The 25,095-nt window shown below is 43.1% G+C and overlaps 1 protein-coding gene across 1 annotated transcript in view; it reads right to left on the bottom strand.

Moving 5' to 3' along the window:
• The window catches only part of MGAT4B (alpha-1,3-mannosyl-glycoprotein 4-beta-N-acetylglucosaminyltransferase B), an 820,251-nt gene that overhangs the window by 31,553 nt on the left and 763,603 nt on the right, over positions 1-25,095 (bottom strand). The window contains exon 13 of the mRNA XM_077474298.1: positions 2,226-2,313. Coding sequence (XP_077330424.1) covers positions 2,226-2,313 — 88 coding nt within the window. The remainder of the gene's footprint in view (positions 1-2,225; positions 2,314-25,095) is intronic.

Genomic DNA, 25,095 nt, shown 5'->3' on the forward strand with positions numbered 1-25,095 from the left:
TGAAGGCACCAGTCCATAGTCAAATCCTAAACCAGGAACCTCACAGTCAGATTCACTGTCTGAGATAGGAGCAGATAGGCGACTTGGTTGAGAGGATTCCCATGTCTCCTGCAATAGGTTCTCTCCGGTTGGAGGAGCCAATAATTCTGACAGGGATTCACACAACTGTAGAGCGTCCCTCTCCTGCAAGGACTCCTTCACAACCCGTCTTACTAATGACTCCAAACGCTGGTCTGCACCATCCCTTTCATCTGCAGCTTTGGAGAAGCAGTGATCACATAGGGATTTGTCTGATGGAACAGGCATCCTGCACCCCCAGCATGATTTTTCCGTATGCCTGCTGGAGTGAGCAGCAGGGGGGTGAGAATAATTCTTGTCACGCTGTTCAGACCTTGACCTATGCTGGCTAGACCTTGAGGAGGATTTATGGCGGTGTGATCTTGATGATCCACTGCGTCTAGAGGTATTAGGCTGTGGATCAGACCCAGAAGGGCTGTAAAGACAAAACAGACAGAGAGAGAAAAAGATACACAGTCAATCCTACCTATGCCAAAAACTCTCTCCATTATATAAAAAACATGAATACTAGCAACCTACCTAACATGAGCGGGCTGGCCACTAGGAGGCAGTAAGGCGTCCATATTCCAAATAAACCAACAGTTTAAGAAATACTGCAACCAAAGAGAAAAATAAAAATACATTTTTTTTTTTTTAAATAAGCATTTCCCTAGCCTAAGGGGCATGCTCTTACCTTAAACCGCCGCACTGACAGCCCCGGGAAGTCGCTGCGACCACTGCAAACATTCCCAGGGTTCTAACAGCTTCCAAAGGCTTTTAAATTTGGCGCCCGTGACGTCATTGCCGACGTCAGACGCGAGGCGCTCGCGCGCATGCGCGGGAACCAAGCCTCGGTCTCACACCAGGTTCGCACATGCGCAGAACGCCTGCATAACCCGGAAGTAGGAGAGAGAGGTTTGCTGGAACGCGGAAGCGACCGCAAACAGCATAGAGGAGACCGCTAGACAAACAAAAGGAGAAAATACACACAAATACAATGCTGCCATGGATAGACAAAAGGCTCACCACTCCACCAACGATCACCTGGCCGAACGGACTGGGACACACACGCCGTACCTCCAAGCAGATAATGGTCACCCATAGCAACGGGACACAGACCGTGCGCACTCAGGTAGGAAATCCTCTCTTCAGCGCTACTCTGCAAATACACTCCATAGGCCCTGACTGTTAACCAGGGTATCGGAGGAAAAATTCTCAGTCAATCAGCCAATCGATCGTCGTGAAGTTTTGTTTCCAGGAAAGAAACCATCTGGTCCTACTGGGGAGGACAAAAAAGGAACACTGATAGTAGCCGGGAGCAAAGATTTATGGGAGTTGGGTCCTATTGGGTAATCGTGGAGGCGGGGCTACCCACACGTATGCTGCCATGGAGCCTTTCAGGAAAGCTTTTTTTGCATTTCTAAATTCAGGGTATGTAGGGCAGAAGAAATGAATGTAATCCTTTTTGGAATAAAGCTGTAAGTTGTAACATAACAAAATGTGAAAAAGTGAAGCGTTGGGAATATTTTCCGGATGCACTGTATATGAAAACCAAGTACAAACTAAATTTCTTTTATTAGTCATTTTTGATTAAGTATCTTTTCTTTTCCTACCACTAAAGCTGACCATATATGATTATTATTTTTTTTTTTTTTATTCAACCGGCAGGTTGAATAAAAAAAATTACCAAATTTCCCCATCCACACATTTGAGGTGATCTGATAGGGGAGTAACACCTGCTGAAGTATTGTATTCTGATGGCAGGGAGCCTTCCCCGCTGTCAGAGCACAAAGGGTCAGTGTTGTCAGTTATAGCCAGTGGCACTGATTGGGAAAAATCTGGCAGGCTGGTTATATACAAATCGATCGATAGATCGACTTGTGTACAACCAGCCAGCCCATACATGGATTTCAGTCCCTGCACCTAAGATAACCTACATTTATTTGGACCCAAGAACACTAACAAGTTGTACTGTGTCACTGGTCTCAAAGCAGTCAAAAGGTTTCAAATCACAATGTTAGATTTAATGTTATGAGTACTGGCTAAATAAAAACTACAAACAATGCATCAAAATAAACTTATTTCATATACTATGCCACACATGGCTCAGAGCAAGTCTTAACTCAAAAACTGAATTACTAATAGAGAGGAATTTGCCAGTCGCTCACCTATTTGAAAGTATCCATCAGGTGTTCTGTGATATTTAGATGGCTTACCCCTACCTTCATGTAAAGCTTCTTTGTCAGACTGGAGGCTCTAAAATGGAAAAAAAAAAAAAAAGATGATTATAGAATAGACAGCAGGGACTCTTGTCAAAATCTATAGACATGCATAACTGCCCAACTCAAGGTGCCATTAGGTACATGAAGTTTTGGCTAAATGTTTTCTTTCCCCAGTATGGGAACTACACCAGTATGGGAAGCAGCAACAACAGGCTGTGCTATAGGCTGTGCTATAATGAGAGAGTATGGAAAAACCTTGGAAATTTTTAGTGGTTGTTAACCATCACATATAGCCAGTGAAGTAGTAAATAGTGATACACATAGATGAAACAATTCCTCCTGCATAAGTTGTACCTGCTTATCTGCAGCCCTCTCTCCTCTAGACCCATTCAAATTCCAGAACTTGTACAGCTTATCTGGGCTTCCAGAAAGCAGGGGCAGGGAGCCGAGGTTACACTCTGCAGATCTCAGTGAGAGGAGCTCTGAAAGATGATTGGACAGAAGGGACACCCCCCCCCCCCAGCACACAACAGAGCTGTTGCTGTCAATCACAGACTGTGTACTGGAGGTCTGTTCCTGGTCATCTTGTTGTCCCTTAGTTTCAGGAATGGATTCATGCTGATAGCAGAGGAACAAAGCAGCAGACAGAAATGACACTGAGTGCTCTAGACTGGGACAAGTACACTATAGAAGGATATGGTTTGTTCATATTTAACGTCTGAGGTTTAGGCTTTATGTACACAAGACGTTTTTACAACTCCTGAATGATTTAACTTGACAGACCTTAGTTTAAAATGCTGCATTTAGCGGTGTTTTGTGTTTAGAAAAAATGCTTCCAAATAGCCAAAAATTAAAAACGCATGTAAACGAAACGCGCCAAAATGCAAATTACCTCGTTTACAAGCTGTTACAGGCATTTCAAATGCCTCTGAACATCCATCTTGAACACATTTTTCTGCGTACATATACTGATAAGATAACAGAGGAGAATTCAGGGACAGCTGAAAAAACGCCCAACTGCTCTTAACCAGTTGCCGACCGCCGCACGACGATGTACGTCGACAGAATGGCACGGGCAGGAATATGGGCGTACCTGTACGTCCCTGCCTTCCCGCAGGTGGGGGGCCCGATCGGGCCCCCCCCGGTGCCAGCGGCGGTCGGAATCCGTTCAAGAGCGATCCGGGATGAGGGGGCGGCCATTCGTTAATGGCCACCCCCTCGCGATCGCTCCTGACGAATGGAAGTGCAGCATGACATCACTTCCTCTCCTGTATTGTAAACACAGGCAGAGGAAGTGATGTAATCTCTCCTCCGTGTCGGTATTTTTCGTTCCGGCACCAAGGAGAGAGGATCGGTGAGTTGCACCAACACTACACAATACAGTAGAACATGCCAGGCACACTCTCACCCCCCTTCACCCCCCGATCACCCCCCCAATCACCCCTGCACCCCCAGTCACAGTGACACCAATTGCATTTTTTTTTTTTGCATTGGTGTCATTTGTGACTGTAATAACTGTTAGGGCAGTTAGGGTTAGCCCCCTTTAGTTCTAGGGTACCCCCCTAACCCCCCCAATAAAGGTTTAACCCCGTGATCACCCCCCGTCGCCAGTGTCACTAAGGCTGGGTTCACATTGCAGCGGTTTATGAGAACGGATGTGATTCGCACCGCACTGCAGTGCAAATCACATCCGATCTCTGTGCGATTCGAGTTCAGCCATACAGATAGTATGGCTGAATTCGCATCGCACCCGCCGCAAACTCGCACGGGACCCTTTTTTTGGTCCGCAGCAGAATCGGATCGCATGGGTGTTCACACTATGCGATCCGATTCCTGTCCGAGTTTGCAGATCGCACTGCGATATGCGAACTGATCTGGGGGTGTCATTAACATTTCACTGACACTCCCAGCAGTTCGCATAGGGAAGTGTGATGCGGGAACCCGCCGCGGATTTGTGGCGTTCCCGCATCGCTCCAGTGTGAACCCAGCCTAATAAGCGATCGTTTTTCTGATCGCTGTATTAGTGTCACAGGTGACGCTAGTTAGGCAAGTAGGTATTTAGGTTCGCCGCAGCTTTTTATAGCGCCAGGGACCCCAATATACTACCGCATAAAGCCCCCCTGATTGCCCCCTAGTTAACCCTTTCACCAGTGATCACCATATAACTGTTACAGGTGACGCTGGTTGGTTAGTTATTTTTTTATAGTTTCAGGGCACCCGCCATTTATTACCTAATAAAGGTTTAACCCCCTGATCACCCGGCGGGTGATATAAGTTTGAGGGTCAGATAAGGTCTGCGTCACCCCAGGCAGCGTCAGGTTAGTGCCAGTACCGCTAACACCCACGCGCAAAGCATACACCTCCCTTAGTAATATAGTATCTGATCAGATCTATATTAGCGTCGCCAGCAGTTTAGGTTTCCCAAAACGCATTGTTAGCGGGATCAGCCCAGATACCTGCTAGCACCTGCGTTTAGCCCCTCCGCAAAGCCCAGCCCAGCCCACCCAAGTGCAGTATCGATCGATCACTGTCACTTACAAAACACAACGCACATAACTGCAGCGTTCGCAGAATCAGGCCTGATCCCTGTGATCGCTAACAGTTTTTTTTGTAGTGTTTTGATACAGTCGCTGACAGCCTAGGTGCTTTTTTACCTGTGAGTCTCACTAGTGTACCCCTAAATTTAGGGGTGTCTACTTTCCAAAATGGGGTCATTTGGGGGGGGGGGTTTGTGCCATCTTGGCATTTTATGGTCTTCAAAACTGCGATAGGTAGTGAGGAGTAAAATCAAAAATTTACTCCCTTAGAAATCATGAAGGCAGTGCTTGGTTTTCGGGGCCCCGTACGCGGCTAGGCTCCCAAAAAATCCCACACATGTGGTATCCCCGTACTCAGGAGAAGTAGCAGAATTTATTTTGGGGTGTCATTTCACAAATGCCCATGGCATGTGTGAGCAATATATCATTTAGTGACAACTTTGTGAAAAAAAAAAAAAAAAAAGTTTGTAATATTCCCGCAACTTGTGGCAAAATATAAAATATTCCATGGACTCAACATGCCTCTCAGCAAATAGCTTGGGGTGTCTACTTTCTAAAATGGGGTCATTTGTGGGGGTTTTGTGCCATCTTGGCATTTTATGACCTTCAAAACTGTAATAGGTAATGAGGAGTAATAGTTAGAAATTTACGCCCTTAGAAAGCCTGAAGGCGGTGCTTGGTTTTCGGGGCCCCGTACGCGGCTAGGCTCCCAAAAAGTCCCACATATGTGGTATCCCCGTACTCAGGAGAAGCAGCAGAATTTATTTTGGGGTGTCATTTTACATATGCCCATAGCATGTGTGAGCAATATATCATTTAGTGACAACTTTGTGAAAAAAATAAATAAATAAATGTTTGTAATTTTCCCGCAACTTGTGGCAAATTATAAAGTATTCCATGGACTTAACATGCCTCTCAGCAAATAGCTTGGGGTGTCTACTTTCTAAAATAGGGTTATTTGTGGGTGTTTTGTGCCATCTTGGCATTTTATGGCCTTCAAAACTGTAATAGGTAGTGAGGAGTGAAGTCAAAAATGTACGCCCTTAGAAAGCCTGAAGGTGGTGCTTGGTTTTCGGGGCCCCGTACGCGGCTAGGCTTCCAAAAAGTCGACCACATGTGGTATCCCCGTACTCAGGAGAAGCAGCAGAATGTATTTTGGGGTACAATTCCACATATAACCATGGCATGTGTGAGCAATATATCATTTAGTGACAACTTTGTGTAAAAAAAAAAATTTTTTTTTTTGTCATTATTCAATCGCTTGAGGCAAAAAAATAAAATATTCAATGGGCTCAACATGCCTCTTATCAATTTCCTTAGGGTGTCTACTTTCCAAAATGGGGTCATTTGGGGGGGGGGGTTTGTACTGCCCTGCCATTTTAGCACCTCAAGAAATGAGATAGGCAGTCATAAACTAAAAGCTGCGTAAATTCCAGAAAACGTACCTTAGTTTGTAGATGTGACAACTTTTGCGCAAACCAATAAATATACAATTATTGACTTTTTTTTTACCAAAGACATGTGGCTGAATACATTTTGGCCTAAATGTATGACTAAAATTGAGTTTATTGGATTTTTCTAATAACAAAAAGTAGAAAATATCATTTTTTTTCAAAATTTGCGGTCTTTTTACATTTATATCGCAAAAAATAAAAATCGCAGAGTCAGTCAAATACCTTTAAAAGAAAGCTCTATTTGTGGGAAAAAAAGGACGCAAATTTTGTTTGGGTACAACATTGCATGACCGCGCAATTACCAGTTAAAGCAGCGCAGTGCCAAATTGTAAAAAGACCTCTGGTCATTGACCAGCAAAATGGTTCGGTCTGAAAGTGGTTAAACATCCGTTTACCAGCAACAGTGTACATGAGGCCTTACAATCTCTTTAAGTCAAGGTTACTACTTTACTACAGAAAAATGATATATAAAAGAAACAAGGAGGGGGTGGGGTATGCGCCTCCCTAAGTGTAGTATTAAAACAGTATAATTTATTGCACAAGATTAAAATCACTTACAAGATATACGTGGGAGTCATGCTCGTCATAAGTATGTAGTCCTGGCAGTTATACTGCGTTCCACATGCTCCTCATGGGGGAGGAAGGGGGTCCGGACTGTCTCAGTGGAATAAAAGAATATGCGCTCAGAGTTCACAGCTCCTTCTACTGGCCTGGAGCTCTGAGTGCGTAGCCTTTCATTCCACAGAGACAGTCCTGATCCCTTCCTCTCGCCCCCTGCTGAAGCTGGACAGCATGGAGCTGACTATTTTCTGGTTTTCCTGAATGTATAGCTATTCAGCATAACATCACACCAGAACCTTTCCCAGCTACCCGGATCGCGTGAGGAGCCTGTGGGATGCAGTAGAACTGCCAGGACTACATATGATGAGCAATACTCCCACTTATATCCTTTAAGTGTTTTTAATTTTGTGCAATAAATGATACTGTTTTAATACTACACTTAGAGAGCCCCCCCCCCCCCCCCCCCTGTTTCTTTTATATGTTTTTCAGAGTTGCTGGACACACTCTGAGGATGGCTGCCTCTTTTTAACCACTTGGGATCTGCGCTATTGCCAAATGACGGCATTAGCGCGGACCTACTTTTCCGGGACTACGTCTATTGACGTCGTCCCGTGCACGTGAGACTCGCCTGATCACCGATCCGTGCAAGGGGTCGATCCCGACCCCTTATCACGTGATCAGCTGTCAGCCAATGACAGCTGATCATGTGATAGAACGGAGCCGGTAATCGGCTATTATTCCTCCTCGCGCTGACAGCGCGAGGAGAAAAAAAAAAAGCCGATCACCGGCGGCTGTGAACGGGACATCAGTCCCGATCACGGCCAGCAATACAAGTGACCACCTGCCCCCTGCCAGTGCCCACCTGCCCCCTGCAGTGCCATCCTGAATAAAAGTAAGTGCCCCCCGTCAGTGCCACCCAGCAGTGCCCATAGTGCCCACAGTGCCACCCAGTAGTGCCACCCACAGTGCCACCCACAGTGCCCACAATCTGCCTCAAAGGTGCTGCACCTCAGTGCCGCCCATCAGTGCCCAGCAGTGCCCATAGTGCCCACAGTGCCACCCAGTAGTGCCACCCACAGTGCCACCCACAGTGCCCACAATCTGCCTCAAAGGTGCTGCACCTCAGTGCCGCCCATCAGTGCCCAGCAGTGCCGCCCATCAGTGCCCAGCAGTGCCGCCCATCAGTGCCCAGCAGTGCCACCTATCAGAGCCACCTATCAGTGCCACCTATCAGTGCCCATCAGTCCCATCTATCAGTGGTACCTATCAGTGCCCATCCGTGCCACCCATCCGTGCCACTTATCCGTGCCACCCATCCGTGCCATCTTATCTGTGCCCATCTTTGCCCATCAGTGCTGCCTTATCTGTGCCCATCGGTGCCGCCTTATCTGTGCCTATTAATGCCGCCTTAACTATGCCTATCAGTGCCCACCAATGCAGCCTATCAGTGCCCACCAATGCAGCCCATCAGTGCCCACCAATGCAGCCCATCAGTGCCCACCAATGCAGCCTATCAGTGCCGCCTAATCAGCGCACTTCAATGAAGGAGAAAAATGACCCGTTTGCAAAATTTTATAACAAACTATTAAAACATGATTTTTTTTTTTTTTTTTGCATCTTTTTTTGTTTGTTTAGCAAAAAATAAAACTCCGAGCTGTAACTAAATACCACCAAAAGAAAGCTCTATTTGTGGGAAAAAAATGATAAAAATTTCATTTGGGTACAGTGTTGTATGACCGCGCAATTGTCATTCAAAGTGCATCAGCGCTGAAAATTGGTCTGGGACTGAGGGGGGTTTAAGTGCCCAGTAAGCAAGTGGTTAAATCACCCCCTACCGTGGTTCAACATTGTACTAATGTACATTTGATTAGTCAGTCTTTAGGCAAAAACAAACTAAGGGCATTGCCACCTGGAGTGCCAGATACCCAATTTACCTTCACTATAGCAAAATGACGGCCGGGAAGTGGTACAGTTATCCTGATTGGGCGTCATATGATGTCCAGCGGGATAAGCTGGACATTCAATCATGTCCAATCACGGCTGATCACGACGTAAACAGAAAGAGCTGTTTATCAGCTTTTCCTCACTCGCGTCTGGCAGCCGCGAGTAGAGGAGAGCCGATTGGCTACTCTCTTGACAGGGGGGGTCTGTGCTGATTGTTTATCAGTGCAGTCCCCCCACGGATGCCCACCCAGGACCACCAGGGATGGCCATAAAGGATGCCTACCAGGTATGCCACCCTAGACCTCCAGGGATATGCCAATCAGTGCCCAGGCAGCTGCCAATCAGTGCCCATTAATGCCTGCCAGTGCCAGTGATGCCTATCAGTGCAATCTATCAGTGCCAGCCATCAGTGCCCAGTAATGCCAATCAGTGCCCACCAGTGCCACCTATCAATGCCATTCAGTGCTGCATATCAGTGCCACCCATCAGTGTCACTTCATCAGCGCCATCTCATTGGTACCACCCTATCAGTGCCCATCAGTGCAGCTTATCAGCGCCCATCAATGAAGGAGAAAACTTACTTTTTTACAAACTTTTATAACAGAAACAAAAGAAACTTTTTTTTTCAAAATTTCCATTTTTTATTCTTTTAGCAAAAAATAAAAACCACAGAAGTGATCAAATACCACCAAAAGAAAGCTCCATTTGTGGGAACAAAATTATAAAAAAATGTGTTTGGGTACAGTGTAGCATGACGGCGCAATTGTCATTTCAAAAGTGACATCGCTGAAAGCTGAAAATTGGCTGTAAAGTGCCTGATATTGAAGTGGTTAAGCAAGTAGGAAGCTTGAGAAAAGCATAGGCAAGTAAAGTGGAAGAAGCGGGCGTATCTTGTCAAAAAGAGCCTCGGAAGAATAAAGAGATACACCCCTTTCACACTGGGGCATTTTTCAGGTGCTTTAGCATAAAAAAAAAGCGCCTGAAAGAAGCATCATCTGCAATCCCAATATGAAAGCCCGAGTGCTTTCACGCTGAGTCACTGCGCTGGCAGAGAGTCAAAAAAAGTCCTGCAAGCAGCTTCTTTGCAGCGCTTTTGGAGCTCCTAAAGCGCCCCTTCCCATTGAAATCAATGGGAAGCACCTGCAAAGCGCTTTTGACAGTGCTTTGTGGGTGCATTTAACCCTTTACTTGGCCACTAATGGGGTCAAAAGTGCCCCGCTAGTGCTCACAAAAAGCTGGTAAAGCGCTGCTAGTTTAACCACTTCCCGACCAGCGCACGACGATGTACGTCGACAGAATGGCACGGGCAGGCATATTGGCGTACAGGTACGTCCAATATTCAATGCCGCCCTGCCATCGGGAGCGCGCCGCCGGCTGGTCGGGACCCCCGTGAGTCCGGTGGCCGGACCCGCGGACTCGATCGCCGCGGGCATCCCCGCGATCGTCTCATGGAGCGGCCGAATGGAGGAAATGCCGAGTAAACAGCATTTCTCCATTCTGCCTAGCAACTAGTGACGCTGATCTCTGCTCCATGTGATTGGAGCAGAGATCAGTGTTCACTAAATGAAAGTCCAACCCCCCCACAGTTAGTAACACACCCCTAGGAACACTTAACCCCTACACTGCCACCCACTGGTTAACCCCTTCACTGCCAGTGTCATTTACACAGGAATCACTGCATTTATATAGCAGTGATTACTGTATAAATTACAATGGTCCCAAAAATGTGTCAAAAATGTCCGATGGGTCCCCCACAATGTCGCAGTCACAATAAAAATTGCTGATCGCCACCATTACTAGTAAAAAAAAAAATAAGAAAAAATTATTAATAAAAATGCTATAAAACTATCCCTATTTTGTAAACGCTATAACTTTTGCGCAAACCAATCAATAATCGCTTATTGCGATTTTTTTTTACCAAAAATATGTAGAAGAATACGTATCGGCCTAAACTGAGGGAAAAAAATGTTTTTTTATATATTTTTGGGGGATATTTATTATAACAAAAAGTAAAAAATAATGCGTTTTTTTCAAAATTGTCGCTCTATTTTTGTTTATAGCGCAAAAAATAAAAATCGCAGGGGTGATCAAATACCACCAAAAGAAAGCTCTATTTGTGGGAAAAAAAGGACGTCAATTTTGTTTGGGAGCCACGTCGCACGACCACGCAATTGTCAGTTAAAGCGACGCAGTGCCGAATCGCAAAAAGTGGTCTGGTCTTTGACCAGCAAAATGGTCCGGTCTGCAAGTGGTTAAGTGGTGCTTTACCAGCATTTTTCGGGAGCTGGCAGTGTAAAAGAGTGCTGAAAGCACTTGGGCTTTCACATTGGGATTGCAGATGAGGCTTCTTTCAAGCTCTTTACAGGCACTTTTTTTAATGCTAAAGCGCCTGAAAAAACGCCCCAGTGTTAAAGGAGTCATAAAGATCCCCCTGAGCCACCAATTGGCACGCTGAGGCCAGTGTTACATTCCATAGGTGCTATGTTTGTTTGGGACGCACACTGTGGTGGCATGTTGCAGTATAGCATTTATGGTATATTTAGAAGGCCTAGTTCAAATGGACAATAAAAGGGTACCCCATTTTTATATCTGAGCACCCACCCATGAAGAGTTCTTTCATATCTCTGGATATAACAGTCTGCCATTGCTGACCTCCCCAGAATACTAGTTGTCTGGCTGTCTGTGGAATACATTTTTGTGCCACAGCAAGGTTTTCATATTTATGAAATGTCATCCAACATTTCTAATGTGCTCAGAAGGCTAGCTCTACTGTTCCAACATTTAGCCACTAGTGTGAAACAGTGTAAAGTAACCTGGTGTGAGTGAAATTTTGAGAAAAAAGACTGTGCCCTTAGGAAACAGCACTTCATACAGAAGAGTCAAGGCAAATGCAGGATAACGGGTTGTACTGGGAACATCAGCTGCTGTATTTATAGTGATAGGCTTCAGAGACAGCTATTTAATTATGCTGCAGGGGCTAAAATCACAAGTTATATTTATGAGTACTTACCGGCAGGGCTGGACTTACCACTGGGCTTGACTGGGCTCAAGCCCATGGGCCCCGCCAAATAGGGGGCCCCATGGTCCCCGCCGAGATACATAGCTGAGTGTACTCGGCTCGACTCCGCTCACAGTCATGCCCAGTCCCGCCCTATGATGGACATAACACAGGGACTGGTTGTGACTGTGAGCCGAGCCGAGTACACTTGGCTACTCTCGGCTCCGCTCAGGACTGCAAGAGGACCCGAGAGCCGCCGAGATACACAGGACACTATCTCCATGGCACTATTTTTAAACTTCAAGACTGCAATGACAAGGCTGCAAATAACAAGGCTGCCAGTGACACTGGGGAAAGGCTGCAAATGACAAGGCTACACTGACAAGTCTGCAAATGACACTGACAAGGCTGCAATGACAATGGACAAGGCTGCAGATGGACACTAATAAGGCTGCATTTATGGGCATTTAAATGTAAGTTTTTTCCTTAAACTTCCCTCCTAAAAGTTTTTTTCCTTAAAATTCCCTCCTAAACTTGGGGTGCGGGTTATACGCCGATAAACACTGTAATGTATAGAAGGTAGGGCCCGAAATTGACTCAAGCCCAGGGGCCCCCACCACCCTAAGTCCTGCCCTGCTTACCGGTATCTTGGTCTTTGGAAACACTGTTTAATGGTTTCCATTTTGTGTAACACTTATCATCACTGCCATTATACAAAAATAAGTTTATGTAGAAATGCTTCTTGTGGCTGTTTGTATATGCATCTTCATTGTCATTCGGCTCAGTAATTATATATTAGGCTAGGTTCACATCTGAGCGGCTGCAGGACTGCATGTAAAATCACACCCGCAGCAAAAAACGTGCTACTGTTTAGCAGATGCCATTAATTCTACTGTAAACCGCAGCTGGGAACCGCAAAGCACTATGTGATTTCCCTGTGGCTGCAATTTTTCCATAGTTACATTCTTATGGATTGACTGATGTGCACGCATAAGTGTGGCAATGGGGAAACCGGCATAGTGCGAACCTAGCCTTAAGCTATGTCTACATTAGTGTGGGCTGTGGAAAGCCATGTAATCGCAATCCTGCATCCGCAGAAAACATGTGATGCAGTTTAGATGTGTGGGGGTACCATTAATCCTGATGGCACTCCATGTACTGGAAACCACACTGCACTATGCAGTTTCCCTGTGGATGTGTTTTCTGAAAAGGTGCAGGGACATTTTCCCTGCATGGACAGCGAGTACAGCTGCCCTTTCAAATGAATGCGGCTGTGCCCGAGCAAATGCAGTCACAGGGAATACTTGCAGATGTGAACCAGGGCTTATAGCTGAACTTCAGGTAGATATACTGTACTAACACATCAATTAACCACCCACAGTGCACTTCCTGACCAGACCAATTTTCAGCTTTCAGTGCTCTCACAGTTTGAATGACAATTACTCAGTCATGCAACTCTGTGCCCATATGAAACTTATGTCTTTTTTTCCACACAAAGCTTTCAGCTTTCAGCTTAATCATTAGGGTTTATTTTTTATTTTTTGTGCTATAAATTAAAATAAAAGTAAATTTTGTTAAAAAAAGCCTTTTTCTTTGTTTCTGTCAAAAAAATTTGCTAATTAGTAATTTTTCTTCATAAATTTTGGCCAAAATTTATACTGCTACATATCTTTGGTAAAAATAACCCAAATTAGTGTATATTATTTGGTCTTTGTGAAAGTAAGGCTGGATTCACACCTATGCAGTTTTTGTGCATTTTGCAGATTTGCACTACAGAACGTGTTCCATAGGAAACCATGTTAAATGGACTGTAGTGAAAATCTGCAAAATGCAAAAAGCACTAAAAATGCATAGGTGTGAATCCAGCCTTATAGAGTCTACAAACTATGGTGCCAATCACTGAAAATTGATCACATCTGACCAGGCCTTCAGTACATCAGGTGTACCTCATTTCTTGAGACACTAACAAGTCAGGAAAATACAAATACCCCCCCAAATGACCCCTTTTTAGAAAGTAGACATTCCAAGGTATTAAGTAAGTAGCATGGTGAGTTTTTTTAAGTTGTCCTTTTTTCCCACAATTCTTTGCAAAATGTTTTTTTTTATTTTATTTTAATTTTTTACAAAATTGTCATATTATCAGGTTATTTCTCACACACATCATATGCATACAACATACACCCCAAAATATATTCTGCTACTCTTCCCAAGAATGGTGATAATACATGTGTGAGACTTTTACACAGCCTGGCCACATACAGAGCACCAACATTGAAGTAGCACCTTCAGGCTTTCTATGAGCAAAAATGACACATCTCATTTCACAACCACCTATTACACTTTTGAAGACCCTGGAGCACAAGGACAATGGAATTGCCCACAGAATGACCCCATTTTGGAAAGCAAACATCCCAATGTATAATCTATGCGGCATAAAGAGTCTTTTGAATGGTTATTTTTTTTTCCAGAAGTTTTTGGAAAATGTGGAAAAAAAATTAAAACCCAGTTGTCAATTTATAAGCTATTTCTAACCCATAGCATGTATATAGCAAAAATTACACCCCAAAACACATTCTGCTACTCCTCTCGAGTATGGTGATACCACATGTGTAGGACTTTTACACAGCCTGGTCACATAGAGAGGCCGAACATTGAAGTAGTACCTTCAGGCGTTCTAGGAGCATAAATGACACATCTCATTTCATTCCTACCCATCACAATTTTGAAGGTCCAGGAGCAGCAGGACAATGGAATTACCCACAAAATGACCCCATTTTAGAAACCAAACACCCCAACATATATATATTCTATGAGGCATGGGCTGCAAATAGGTACTCGGTACTCTGATGGGCTGGTGACAGGTACTCGGGTACTCTGATGGCCTGGTGACAGGTACTCGGGTACTCCGATGGCCTGGTGACAGGTTCTCTGATGGCCTGGTGACTGGTATTCGGGTACTCTGAAGGGTGGTGATAGGCAATCAGGTACTCATATGGACTGTGACAGGTATTCAGGTACTCATATGGACTTTGACAGGTACTCAGATGAACTCTGACAGGTACTTATATGGATTGTGACAGGTACTCAAATGGACTGACAGGTACTCAGGTACTCAGATATACTGTGACAGGTATTCAGGTACTCATATGGATTTTGACAAGTACTCAGATGAACGGCGCAGTTACTTGGGTACTCAGATGGGCTGTGACAGGTACTCGGGTACTCTGATGGGCTGTGACAGGTACTCTGGTACTCAGATGGGCTGTGACAGGTACTCTGGTACTCAGATGGGCTGTGACAGGTACTCAGATGGGCTGTGACAGGTACTCGGGTACTCAGATGGGCTGACAGGTACTCTGATGGGCTGTGACAGGTACTCGGGTACTCTGATGGGCTGTGACAGGTACTCTGATGGACTGTGAGCGACAGGTACTATGATGGGTGATGACAGGTCCTCTTTATTGGAGGAGGGGCAATTAGTGTGATTGGTGTGTACACTGTAAGCGGTAGAGGAGGAGAACCTGGTAACATCTCGTTACCGTGGTTTGTTTACATTTAGTGATTGGCTGTGAAATGATCACAGCCGATCACGTGGGTAAACAGCCGGCCAATGGCTGCTTACCAGCGTCGGTGATGAGCAGTGTTCCCGGGAACACGCTGCCACCGACGTGATTGCGCACATGCGCCGTGCACAGTGGGGGTTTAACCATCTGTGATAGGCCATGACTTCATCACGGTCAATCACGTGGTAAACAGCCATACCCAATGGCTGTTCACCCCCCTCGGTGGCGAACGCTGTCTCCATGACACGCCGCCACCGAAGGAAAAGGGACGCGCGCGCATTCCTTGTTTAAATGGGAGGCCATCATATGACGCGGCCTGGCCGTCATTTGACAGCCGGCGGTCGGCAAGCAGTTAATAAAGTTATGTATTTATTAAATTAGGATTACAGGGTCGATCTAACTAATTCTAAAAATGCCCACCTTTTAACACCTATATTAACTATATGTTCCAGTCACGTGCTCTTCCATGTGTTGGCCAGTGCTGGCTACAGGGGAGAAGAGAGGGTACTCTGACAAAGGCTGGAATTCCTAAGCAGTTTCGGGTTTTTTTCTCCCGTAGGCTTACTATGGGCTATCCATTGTCAGTGCTCCCTGCTCTTCCCTGAAGCGGCTGTTAGCTGACACAGGGAAGCTGATCACGTGACCAGACCGAAGTAACCGAAGCAGGTAAGTATATGCATCATTCTTCTACAGGGTAGTTAGTATAGCTGTTAGAAAGGGGGGGGGGGGGCAGATTTAAGATTAGTTAGGTAGATTCTAGAATTCCATTTTAAGAAACAGCCAACCATGTGGTGCTGACGAGCAGATGTGCTAGCTGTGAACATACTGGCTTGAGAGGAGAGTTGAGAGATAGCTTCCTAAGTGTTTTGCTTCTCCTTTATTATCCAATCAGTGAGTTAGGGGTGTGTCTCAAGCCTCTCGTAGTGTTGCAGTATACTGCCTGGCAGGGATACCTAAATTACTGTTGCAGATAAAGCATTAGCCATATACACAATTTATACCATCCAACAAGAGAAAACAGAGACATGCACATGAAACATATGTATAAAAAATGGCTACACCTAGTCCTTTCCATGCCCTCCCAACAAGCTTCATCCTCTCACGGCTTAATCGTAGAGACCTCTACGATTAAACCTATGAGAGGGTGAAAGGCGTTAGAGGGCTGTGGCATGGGAGGAGACTAGCTGAAGCCGCATATGTTTCACGTGGCTGACAGTTTGTGCATGGCTCTGTTTTCTCTTGTCAGATGGTATGGATCATTGAGCTGGATGAGCGCAGTAGGTTGGAGCGCTGCCTTGGTATGGGATCAAAATTTATAGAAGCTAGTTATATATTATTTACTGAAAATAAATGAATGTGTAGCGCTATGATAAAGGAATACAATTATACGGATCCCCATATAAGTCATTCAATGAAGAAGAAAAGCCATATTCCTTAATATTAGTTAGACATAAGGACCAGAAACTTTTTCAAAGAAATTGAAAATACATAAAGTGTAAGTGAACAGATATATGCATGAAAATATATGGAATAAAAGATATATATTAACCACTTAACAACCGCCCATTGCCGATTAACGGCGTCAGGGCGGTTGTTTAACTCTGAGAGGCCGTTAATTAACGGCCTCCCAGAATTTTGCCGTTTACCACGTGATCGCTCCGTTAAATGACGGAGTGATCACTTGTAAACAAACCGGCGTCATGTTATGACGCCGGTTCCTCCCTCCCCCTCTCTGTACCAATCGGTACAGCGGAGGGGAAAGAGATCGGTGTTAGCAGCGCTGTGGGTTGCATCTGCAGTGCCCACATCGCAGCTCACCAAATTTAACCCCTCAATTCCCTGCCAATATTCTGCAATACCCTGCAATACTCTGCAGTACCCTGCCATTACTCTGCAGTACCCCCCATTACTCTGCAGTACCCTGCCATTACTCTGCAGTACCCTGCCATTACTCTGCAGTACCCCCAATACTCTGCAGTACCCCCAATACTCTGCAGTACCCCCCAATACTCTGCAGTACCCCCCAATACTCTGCAGTACCCCCCAATACTCTGCAGTACCCCCCCCATTACGCTGCAGTACCCCCCCATTACGCTGCAGTACCCCCCCATTACTCTGCAGTACCCCCCCATTACTCTGCAGTACCCCCCAATACTCTGCAGTACCCCCCAATACTCTGCAGTACCCTGCCATTACTCTGCAGTACCCCCCATTACTCTGCAGTACCCCCCATTACTCTGCAGTACCCCTGCCATTACTCTGCAGTACCCCCCATTACCCTGCAGTACCCCCCATTACTCTGCAGTACCCTGCCATTACTCTGCAGTACCCCCCAATACTCTGCAGTACCCCCAATACTCTGCAGTACCCCCCAATACTCTGCAGTACCCCCCAATACTCTGCAATACCCCCCCAATACCCCGCCAATACTCTGCAATACCCTGCCATAAATTGGCATACCCAGCCATACTCGGTGATACCCTGCAATACCCAGCCATAGACGCCCCCCCACCCCTCACCGCCCTCCGGTGCTTCTACCAACTCGCCAGTACGATCAAAGCCAGAATCTTTTTTTTTATTTTTTTTATTTCAGGCTTCCCAGCCTAGAGGTGAGATGTGGGGTCATATTGACCCCCAGATTTCACTGTAAAGAGGACCTGTCACCCCATATTCCTATTACAAGGGATGTTTACATTCCTTGTAATAGGAATAAAAGTGATCAAAAATGTATTTTTGGGGAAAAAAATGTCAAACTAAAATAAATAAAGTAAAATGAACAATAAACAAAAAAAATAAAAATTTAAAGCGCCCCTGTCCCCATGTGCTCACATGCAGAAGCGAAAGCATACGTAAGCCCCGCCCACATATGAGAACGGTGTTCAAATTACACATGTGAGGTATCGCCGCGAACGTTAGAGCGAGAGCAATAATTCTAGCCCTAAACCTCCTCTGCAACTCAAAACATGTAACCAGTAAAAAAAATGTAAAGCGTCGCCTATGGGGATTTTTTAAGTAGCGACGTTTGGCGCCATTCCACGGGCATGTGCAATTTTGAAGAGTGACATGTTCGATATCTATTTACTCAGCATAACTTCATCTTTCACTTTATGCAAAAATTGGGCTAACTTTACTGTTTTTTTACGCACAAAACTGTTTTTTCCCCCAAAAAAACGCGTTCGAAAAATTGCTGCGCAAATACCGTGTGAGATAAAAATTTGCAATGACCACCATTGTATTCTCCAGGGTCTTTGCTAAAAAAAAAATATATAATGTTTTGGGGTTCTCTGTAATTTTCTAGCAAATAAATGATGATTTTTACATGTAGGAGAGAAATGTCAGAATTGTCCTGGGTGCTCCAGAACGCCTGATGGCGCTCCCTGCATGTTGGGCCTCTGTATGTGGCCACACTGTGTAAAAGTCTCACACATGTGGTATCGCCGTACTCGGGAGTAATAGCAGAATGTGTTTTGGGGTGTAATTTGTGGTATGCATATGTGGTGTGTGAGAAATAACCTGATAATATGACAATTTTGTGAAAAAAAAAAAAAAGGAAAAAAAATCTTGATTTTACAAAGAATTGTGGGAAAAAAATACAACTTCAAAAAACTCATCATGCCTCTTACTAAATACATTGGAATGTCTTCTTTCCAAAAAGGGGTCATTTGGGGGGTATTTGTACTTTTCTGGCATGTTAGGGTCTCAAGAATTGAAATAGGCCGTCAGTACTTCAGGTGTGATCAATTTTCAGATATTGGCACCATAGCTTGTGGACTCTATAACTTTCACAAAGATCAAATAGTATCCACCAATTTGTACTTATTTTTACCAAAGATATGTAGTAGTATAAATTTTGGCCAAAATTTATGAAGAAAAAATTACTAATCTGCTAAATTTTATAACAGAAACGAAGAAAAATTCATTTTTTCGCCGAATTTTCGGTCTTTTTTCTTTTATAGCACAAAAAATAAAAAACTGAGAGGTGATTAAATACCACCAAAAGAAAGCTCTATTTGTGTGAAAAAAGGACAAAAATTTCATATAGGTCCAGTGTTGCATGACTGTCATTCAAAATGTGAGAGCACCAAAAGCTGAAAATTGGTCTGGTTACTAAGGGTGTTTAAGCGCCCAGTGGTCAAGTGGTTAAAAAAAGAAAAAATATTATTTAGAAAAGTGCTCGTGCCAAACAAGTCTCAAAACTGTAATGTCCAATGGTGAGAAAGTAGAGAGGTCAATTTTTCCAAAGGTTGCTTTCAGAAACTACGTGCTCTTCTAACATGCAACAAGGCCACCAACGTGGGAGTAGAGGAGGCTTACCAGAGGACTTGGGCTTGGGGAGACATACGTCCCCCAAGTCTTATGGGCTTTGTATATGGGATCTCCCCAATGGTATGGATATTCCTTGGACTGAGCTTGTAGGGCCACATCAAATAGGGTGAACAAATTGTTACTGTCCGATGTGAGATGGAATGATAATCTCGTACATGGAACCATAAAAGTAGAAACCCGACATAGCGTAATATTGTCACATAGAAAATTTTAATAATTAAAATTGGAAAAAGACTCACATTTTGTAGACATCGAAAAGCGGCATGTACAAGAATACAGAAATAGCGGTGTCTGCAGAGGAATCCAACCGACGCGTTTCAACTAAAAAGGCGTCATCTGGGGCAATCTCAAAACGAGGCTAGTCCTTAAGTGGACAATATTTTTATAATATTGATCACATTACTAGTTTGGTGAGCACAGAATAATTAAATTATTCAATTTAAAAGTTACAAATATTTTTTATTTCATAACTTCATACAATTTTAGCTTGTAGATTTAGCAGGTATTCTGTTGGGATTTTGTAAGTTATGTTGTGTTTGTGACTTCCAATAATGATTTTAGCATTTTAATCAGAAATATTTATGCAAATAAAACACAATCTAAAAAATCATAAGCACCAACTTATTATTCTACGATCCTATGCTTTCAGAAAATGTATGTCAGGAAGGTATTTTACAAATTTTGAAAGTTGTAAGTGAAAAAAAGTGAAAAATTGCAAAAACTGTTTGGTCACCTGACGTTTAAAATGGTGTGCAGGGCCTGGCAGCTAAAGTCCAACTGAATTTTCAGTTTAAATTCACTAAATACATTCTAGGTACACCAATAGAAAAGTTATACACAGTCAAATGATGGATAGAAAAGTTTGACCCGTAACAGCATGCAATAGAGAAGGACCCTTGCTCTCTGTGAGGAAGCAGTAGTCTCTCTAACTAAGGAAAACTGACCTGCAGTTCGGCAAACAGCAAAGCTCATGCAAAGAATGCTTCAGATAAAAAAAAAAAAAAAAAAACCTACCTTGATCTTCACTTTAACCTTTTTACCTGCATTGCATAGTGAAATGGAAATTACCACCAAAATCAATACGCCGGAATTTTCTCTATGCTGGTCCACAAAGACGTCACTCATACACTGGAGGCAGTCATTCTGGGACACAGCACAGAGACTGCTCTGTTACTGTAAGTTTGGCTGCACAATAAAGGATCCATGGGGCCAGAAACCGTAGAGATGGACCTAAACCTGTATAGCACCCCGTAGCGAACTACAGTCCGTGCCATGGTGAGCACCTAATCCAGTGCCTGAACCAAACTTTACAGGATAGCCTTACACAGTGTGGTCTGGGTCTGCTCCCCAAAGCACAGCACTGAGTGGTGCTAATCCAGAAACACCTAGCTAACCCATGCAATTAGCCAGAGCTAAATGTGTCAAAGTAAAAAAGAAAAACCTTCTCCTAATGAGAAGAGTCCAAAAAAAATGGAGTTTCACAGAGTGGGTGGGGTTAATGAGTGTGCAGTAGGGGTGGACCTGGCTTATTTTTTTGTAGCCTTTTAGCCTGCATATAATCCGTGGTCTGTTAATAAAAGTCCTGTACTATACATTTAAGTGAACAGATTTTGGGCTTATATACTCTTTAAAAATCCCCTTAGTCTATTCTCACAATTGAAATCAAATATGCAACAAATCAGCAAACATTAATATAGTGTTATGAGGTTTTGTTCATTCAGATATGGGGACAGGAGTAGCAGTAGCTTTGCTGTACGTGCTAACTCCATTGAGACGCCTGTCATAAAATATACCTTTTGAACCCACTAGAAGGCAGAGTTGTCTCGTATAAAGGTATGTGCTGCAACTGAACAACAATTTTCCAGCTTGATCAAACAGAGTGGAAGAAAAGCATCTGAAACACAGTACAAAGGCCAATTTATCTGTATATTACAGATTTTCAGATAAGTTCAGCCTGCTTCAAAACAAGATATATCTTAGTGTATTTTTTATTACTATTCCTTATACATCCCCGGCACAGTGCAGGAAGCCGTTAACTTGAAAATACTACCATGTAAGCCTCAATGACAGGCAATTCATTTCTTCACCTCCAAGAGATTTACAACAGAAATTATAGCAAACAAAAATATTGGTGAATGTTTTATTGAGAGCTGACTATGCCTCCAATTGAGCTGACAGGAGGTTTTCCACGGGCATTCATGTAGAGAAGATTCCTAATGCCTATAAAACATATGCATATTGTGACCTTCTGCAAATTATTTACCCAAGTGACCTATCGACATTACAGAGTTTTTTTCCCCCCCTAACATGGGTTAAAGTATAACTAAAGACAAACCTTTTTTTGTTTGTTTTGTTTTGGATAGAGTGGAGATGGATTGCTGTCTGTGCCCCCGTTAGGGAGATTCACCCTCTATTTGTCCTGTTTACCATAATCATCAAAAGTAAAAGAAAATCCTAAATTTTGGGTTGTCCCCAGAAAAGTAGTAGAGGAGAAATCTTCTAATGGGGACACTGGTTCTGGTGATCTGGGGGCCCTCAAGGAATTCCCTTAGTTTGCAGGGATTTCCTCCCAATTCTTGTTTAGCTATGGGACACAGATGGTGGGAAAAAAATCAAACAGGGGTTATAACTCTTCTTTATTCTATCCAAAATGAAAAAATAAAAGTTTTGCCTATAGTTCTACTTAAATATAGTCTAAAACTGCAAGCATAGAGATGTAAATCCAGCCTTAAAGTGGAACTATATTCACCTCCACTCCTGTGATGCAGTGCCACAAGCACTCTCAGCGGCTGTTCACATATTTAGCTGGTCTTTTTCTGGGTTCCAATCTTTGGTCATTTTGATTGGCTGGGCCAGGATGACGTCCCTCTCCCACATGTCCATGTGTGCAGTTCAGTGTATGTTGGTAACAGGCAGGTAAGAATACTTTTTTGCAGAAGAGACATAGGGGGTTATTTACTAAAGGCAAATCCACATTGCACTGCAAGTGCACTTGGAAGTAAAGTTACTGTAGGTCTGAGGGGGATAGGCAAGGAAAATAAAAAACAGCATTTTAGCTTGCACATGATTGGATGATAAAATCAGCAGAGCTTCCACTCATTTCAGATCTACCCCTTAGATTTAGAGTGACTGCACTTCCAAGTGCACTTGCAGTGCAAAGTGGAGTTACCTTTCGTAAATAACCCCTATAGTGGGGTTGATTTACTAAAACCGGAGAGTGCAAAATGTGGTACAACTGTGCATTGTAGCCAGCTTCTAACTTCAGCTTGTTCAAATAAAGGATAAGTAAAGGCAAAACTTTTTTTTTTTTTTTAGTTTTGGATAGAGGGGAGAGGAATTAGAACACCTATTAGGTTTTTATTGCACTCTGTGCTCCCCATTATGGAAATTCACCCTCTCTATTTGTCCTGTTTACCATTGTCATTGAAAGTGAAAGTAAAAGAAAACTCCAGATTTTGAGTTGTCCCCAGAAAAGTAATAGAGGGGAAAATTTCTATTGGGGACACTAGTTCCGGTGATCTGGGGGTCCCAAATGATTTCCCTTAATTTGCAGGGATTTTCTCTCAGGAAGTAATGGTATAACTCCCCAATGGGACACAGATGGCAAAAAATAAACAGACAGGAGTTATAATCCTCGTATACCCTATCCAAAATGAAAATAAAAGTTCTGCCTAATAGTTCTAGCCTAAGCTTTGACAAAAAAGCTGGAACCTGCTTGGTTTCTATGAAGAGCTGCACCAGATTCTACATTCTCCAGTATTAGTAAATCAACCTCAGTATGTCTGTAATGTCCCAATTTATGCTTCTACTGCCTAATAAATTACTTATTCCAGGTAATCACTACAGTGTGTAGTTTACAAATTGTTTCCTAATATAAAAAATAATGTGGTTAAATTGCCCAAATTATTTATTCTTAATTTTCACTGTAATTCACAATAAGATAATTATTTTCAGTAAATCATATACTTTTGTAATTAATTTATCTACAGTAAAAACAATATCCCCAAGAGATTTAATCACTATTGTAAACCGCTGTGCTTGAAGACATGTAAAATGATTTACCACGAGTTTTTACTACAGCAATTTTTTTCTTACAGGCAGTAAAGCTTTGAGTTGTTGTCGTTTCCTTTGTAGAGGTGTTTTTTTAATCTCTATTTTGATCCATTTTTTGCATTTTAGTTAATGTGCTTTAGAAGCACACATTAATCACTAATGTGAATGGGGCCTTAAAACAAATCTAGCATCAAATATACTGTTCAATTGGAAAAACTGTATATTGTGGAATGTCAGAAATTTATTCATATAGATTTATAAAGTCATTAATAAGTTTACGTTAAGCTTAAAGAGATAGTTGATGCAAAAAGCTCTCCACAAAGAAATTGAACTCCACATGTGGTTTATACATAAAAAAGAAAAGCTACCCAAAGTTATTTACACAGTATACCATACAGCATTGCTAGCTTTTTAAAAGAGATATATTTATTTCCTGGATAGGTATACAGTGGTTAATCTCTTGTTTACGACTGAGGCACTAACATTGAGTGGTTTATCTCAATGATTTATATATAGCATCCCCTACAATGTACTAGTGCCAGTGACCAGCAGTATATTTAGTCTGATGACATCAGTCTGTTCTTTTGTCTATATACAGTGAGGAAAAAAAGTATTTGATACCCTGCTGATTTTGTATGTTTGCCCACTGACAAAAAGAAATGATCAGTCTATAATTTTAATGGTAGGTTTATTTTAACAACTCCCCCCCCCCCCCCCCCACCCCACTGAAAAAGACTGAAGGATGTGCACATCCACAGGGAGAATTTTTAACAAATTGTAGAATATCCTTTACTGATAATGAATGGCTGTGACTGCCAAGCGAGCTGTATGTGTTTTTCCAAAACCCTTAGCGTGCTCTATTGGACATTTCCGGTGTGTGCTTATTTGTAACCAGAAAATGTATTATATTTTCTCAGATTACTTTTTTTTTTCCTCTTTACACTTATGAATTCCCCAATTTCACTGTCAAATCTTTATTCAACATTGGAGGCATTCAGCATGTTATCTTCTGATTGGTTGGCAATATATCAAAAGTTCTTTCAGTAAGCCATGTATAACACTTTCTACACTCAGTTAAAGTTCGTATCAGTTTCTTTTCCTGTTATGGTATATTCCCAGAAGGCTGTATGTGTTTTTATGGATGCCTGAACATAAAGGTTATGCTCACCTTTTCGGGCAGAATTTCACTTTTCATAATATATATATGACTTTTCCCATATCTTTTCTGCCCAAGCCATCCCAATGTTTATCTCTAACTTAACCTAGTCCATGGCAGCTTTGAATTTTCAATCTTCTGTTTGAAATAAAAAAAAAATGCATTCCGTTATTTCCTTTAGAGCATATCCCATCATGCACTGCCTTAGTGCATTATAAAATAGG

Source organism: Lithobates pipiens, unplaced genomic scaffold (genome assembly GCF_037356315.1).
Source record: "Lithobates pipiens isolate NorthernLeopardFrog02 unplaced genomic scaffold, aLitPip1_a1.2 Scaffold_8, whole genome shotgun sequence".
Classification (NCBI taxonomy): Eukaryota; Metazoa; Chordata; class Amphibia; order Anura; family Ranidae; genus Lithobates; species Lithobates pipiens.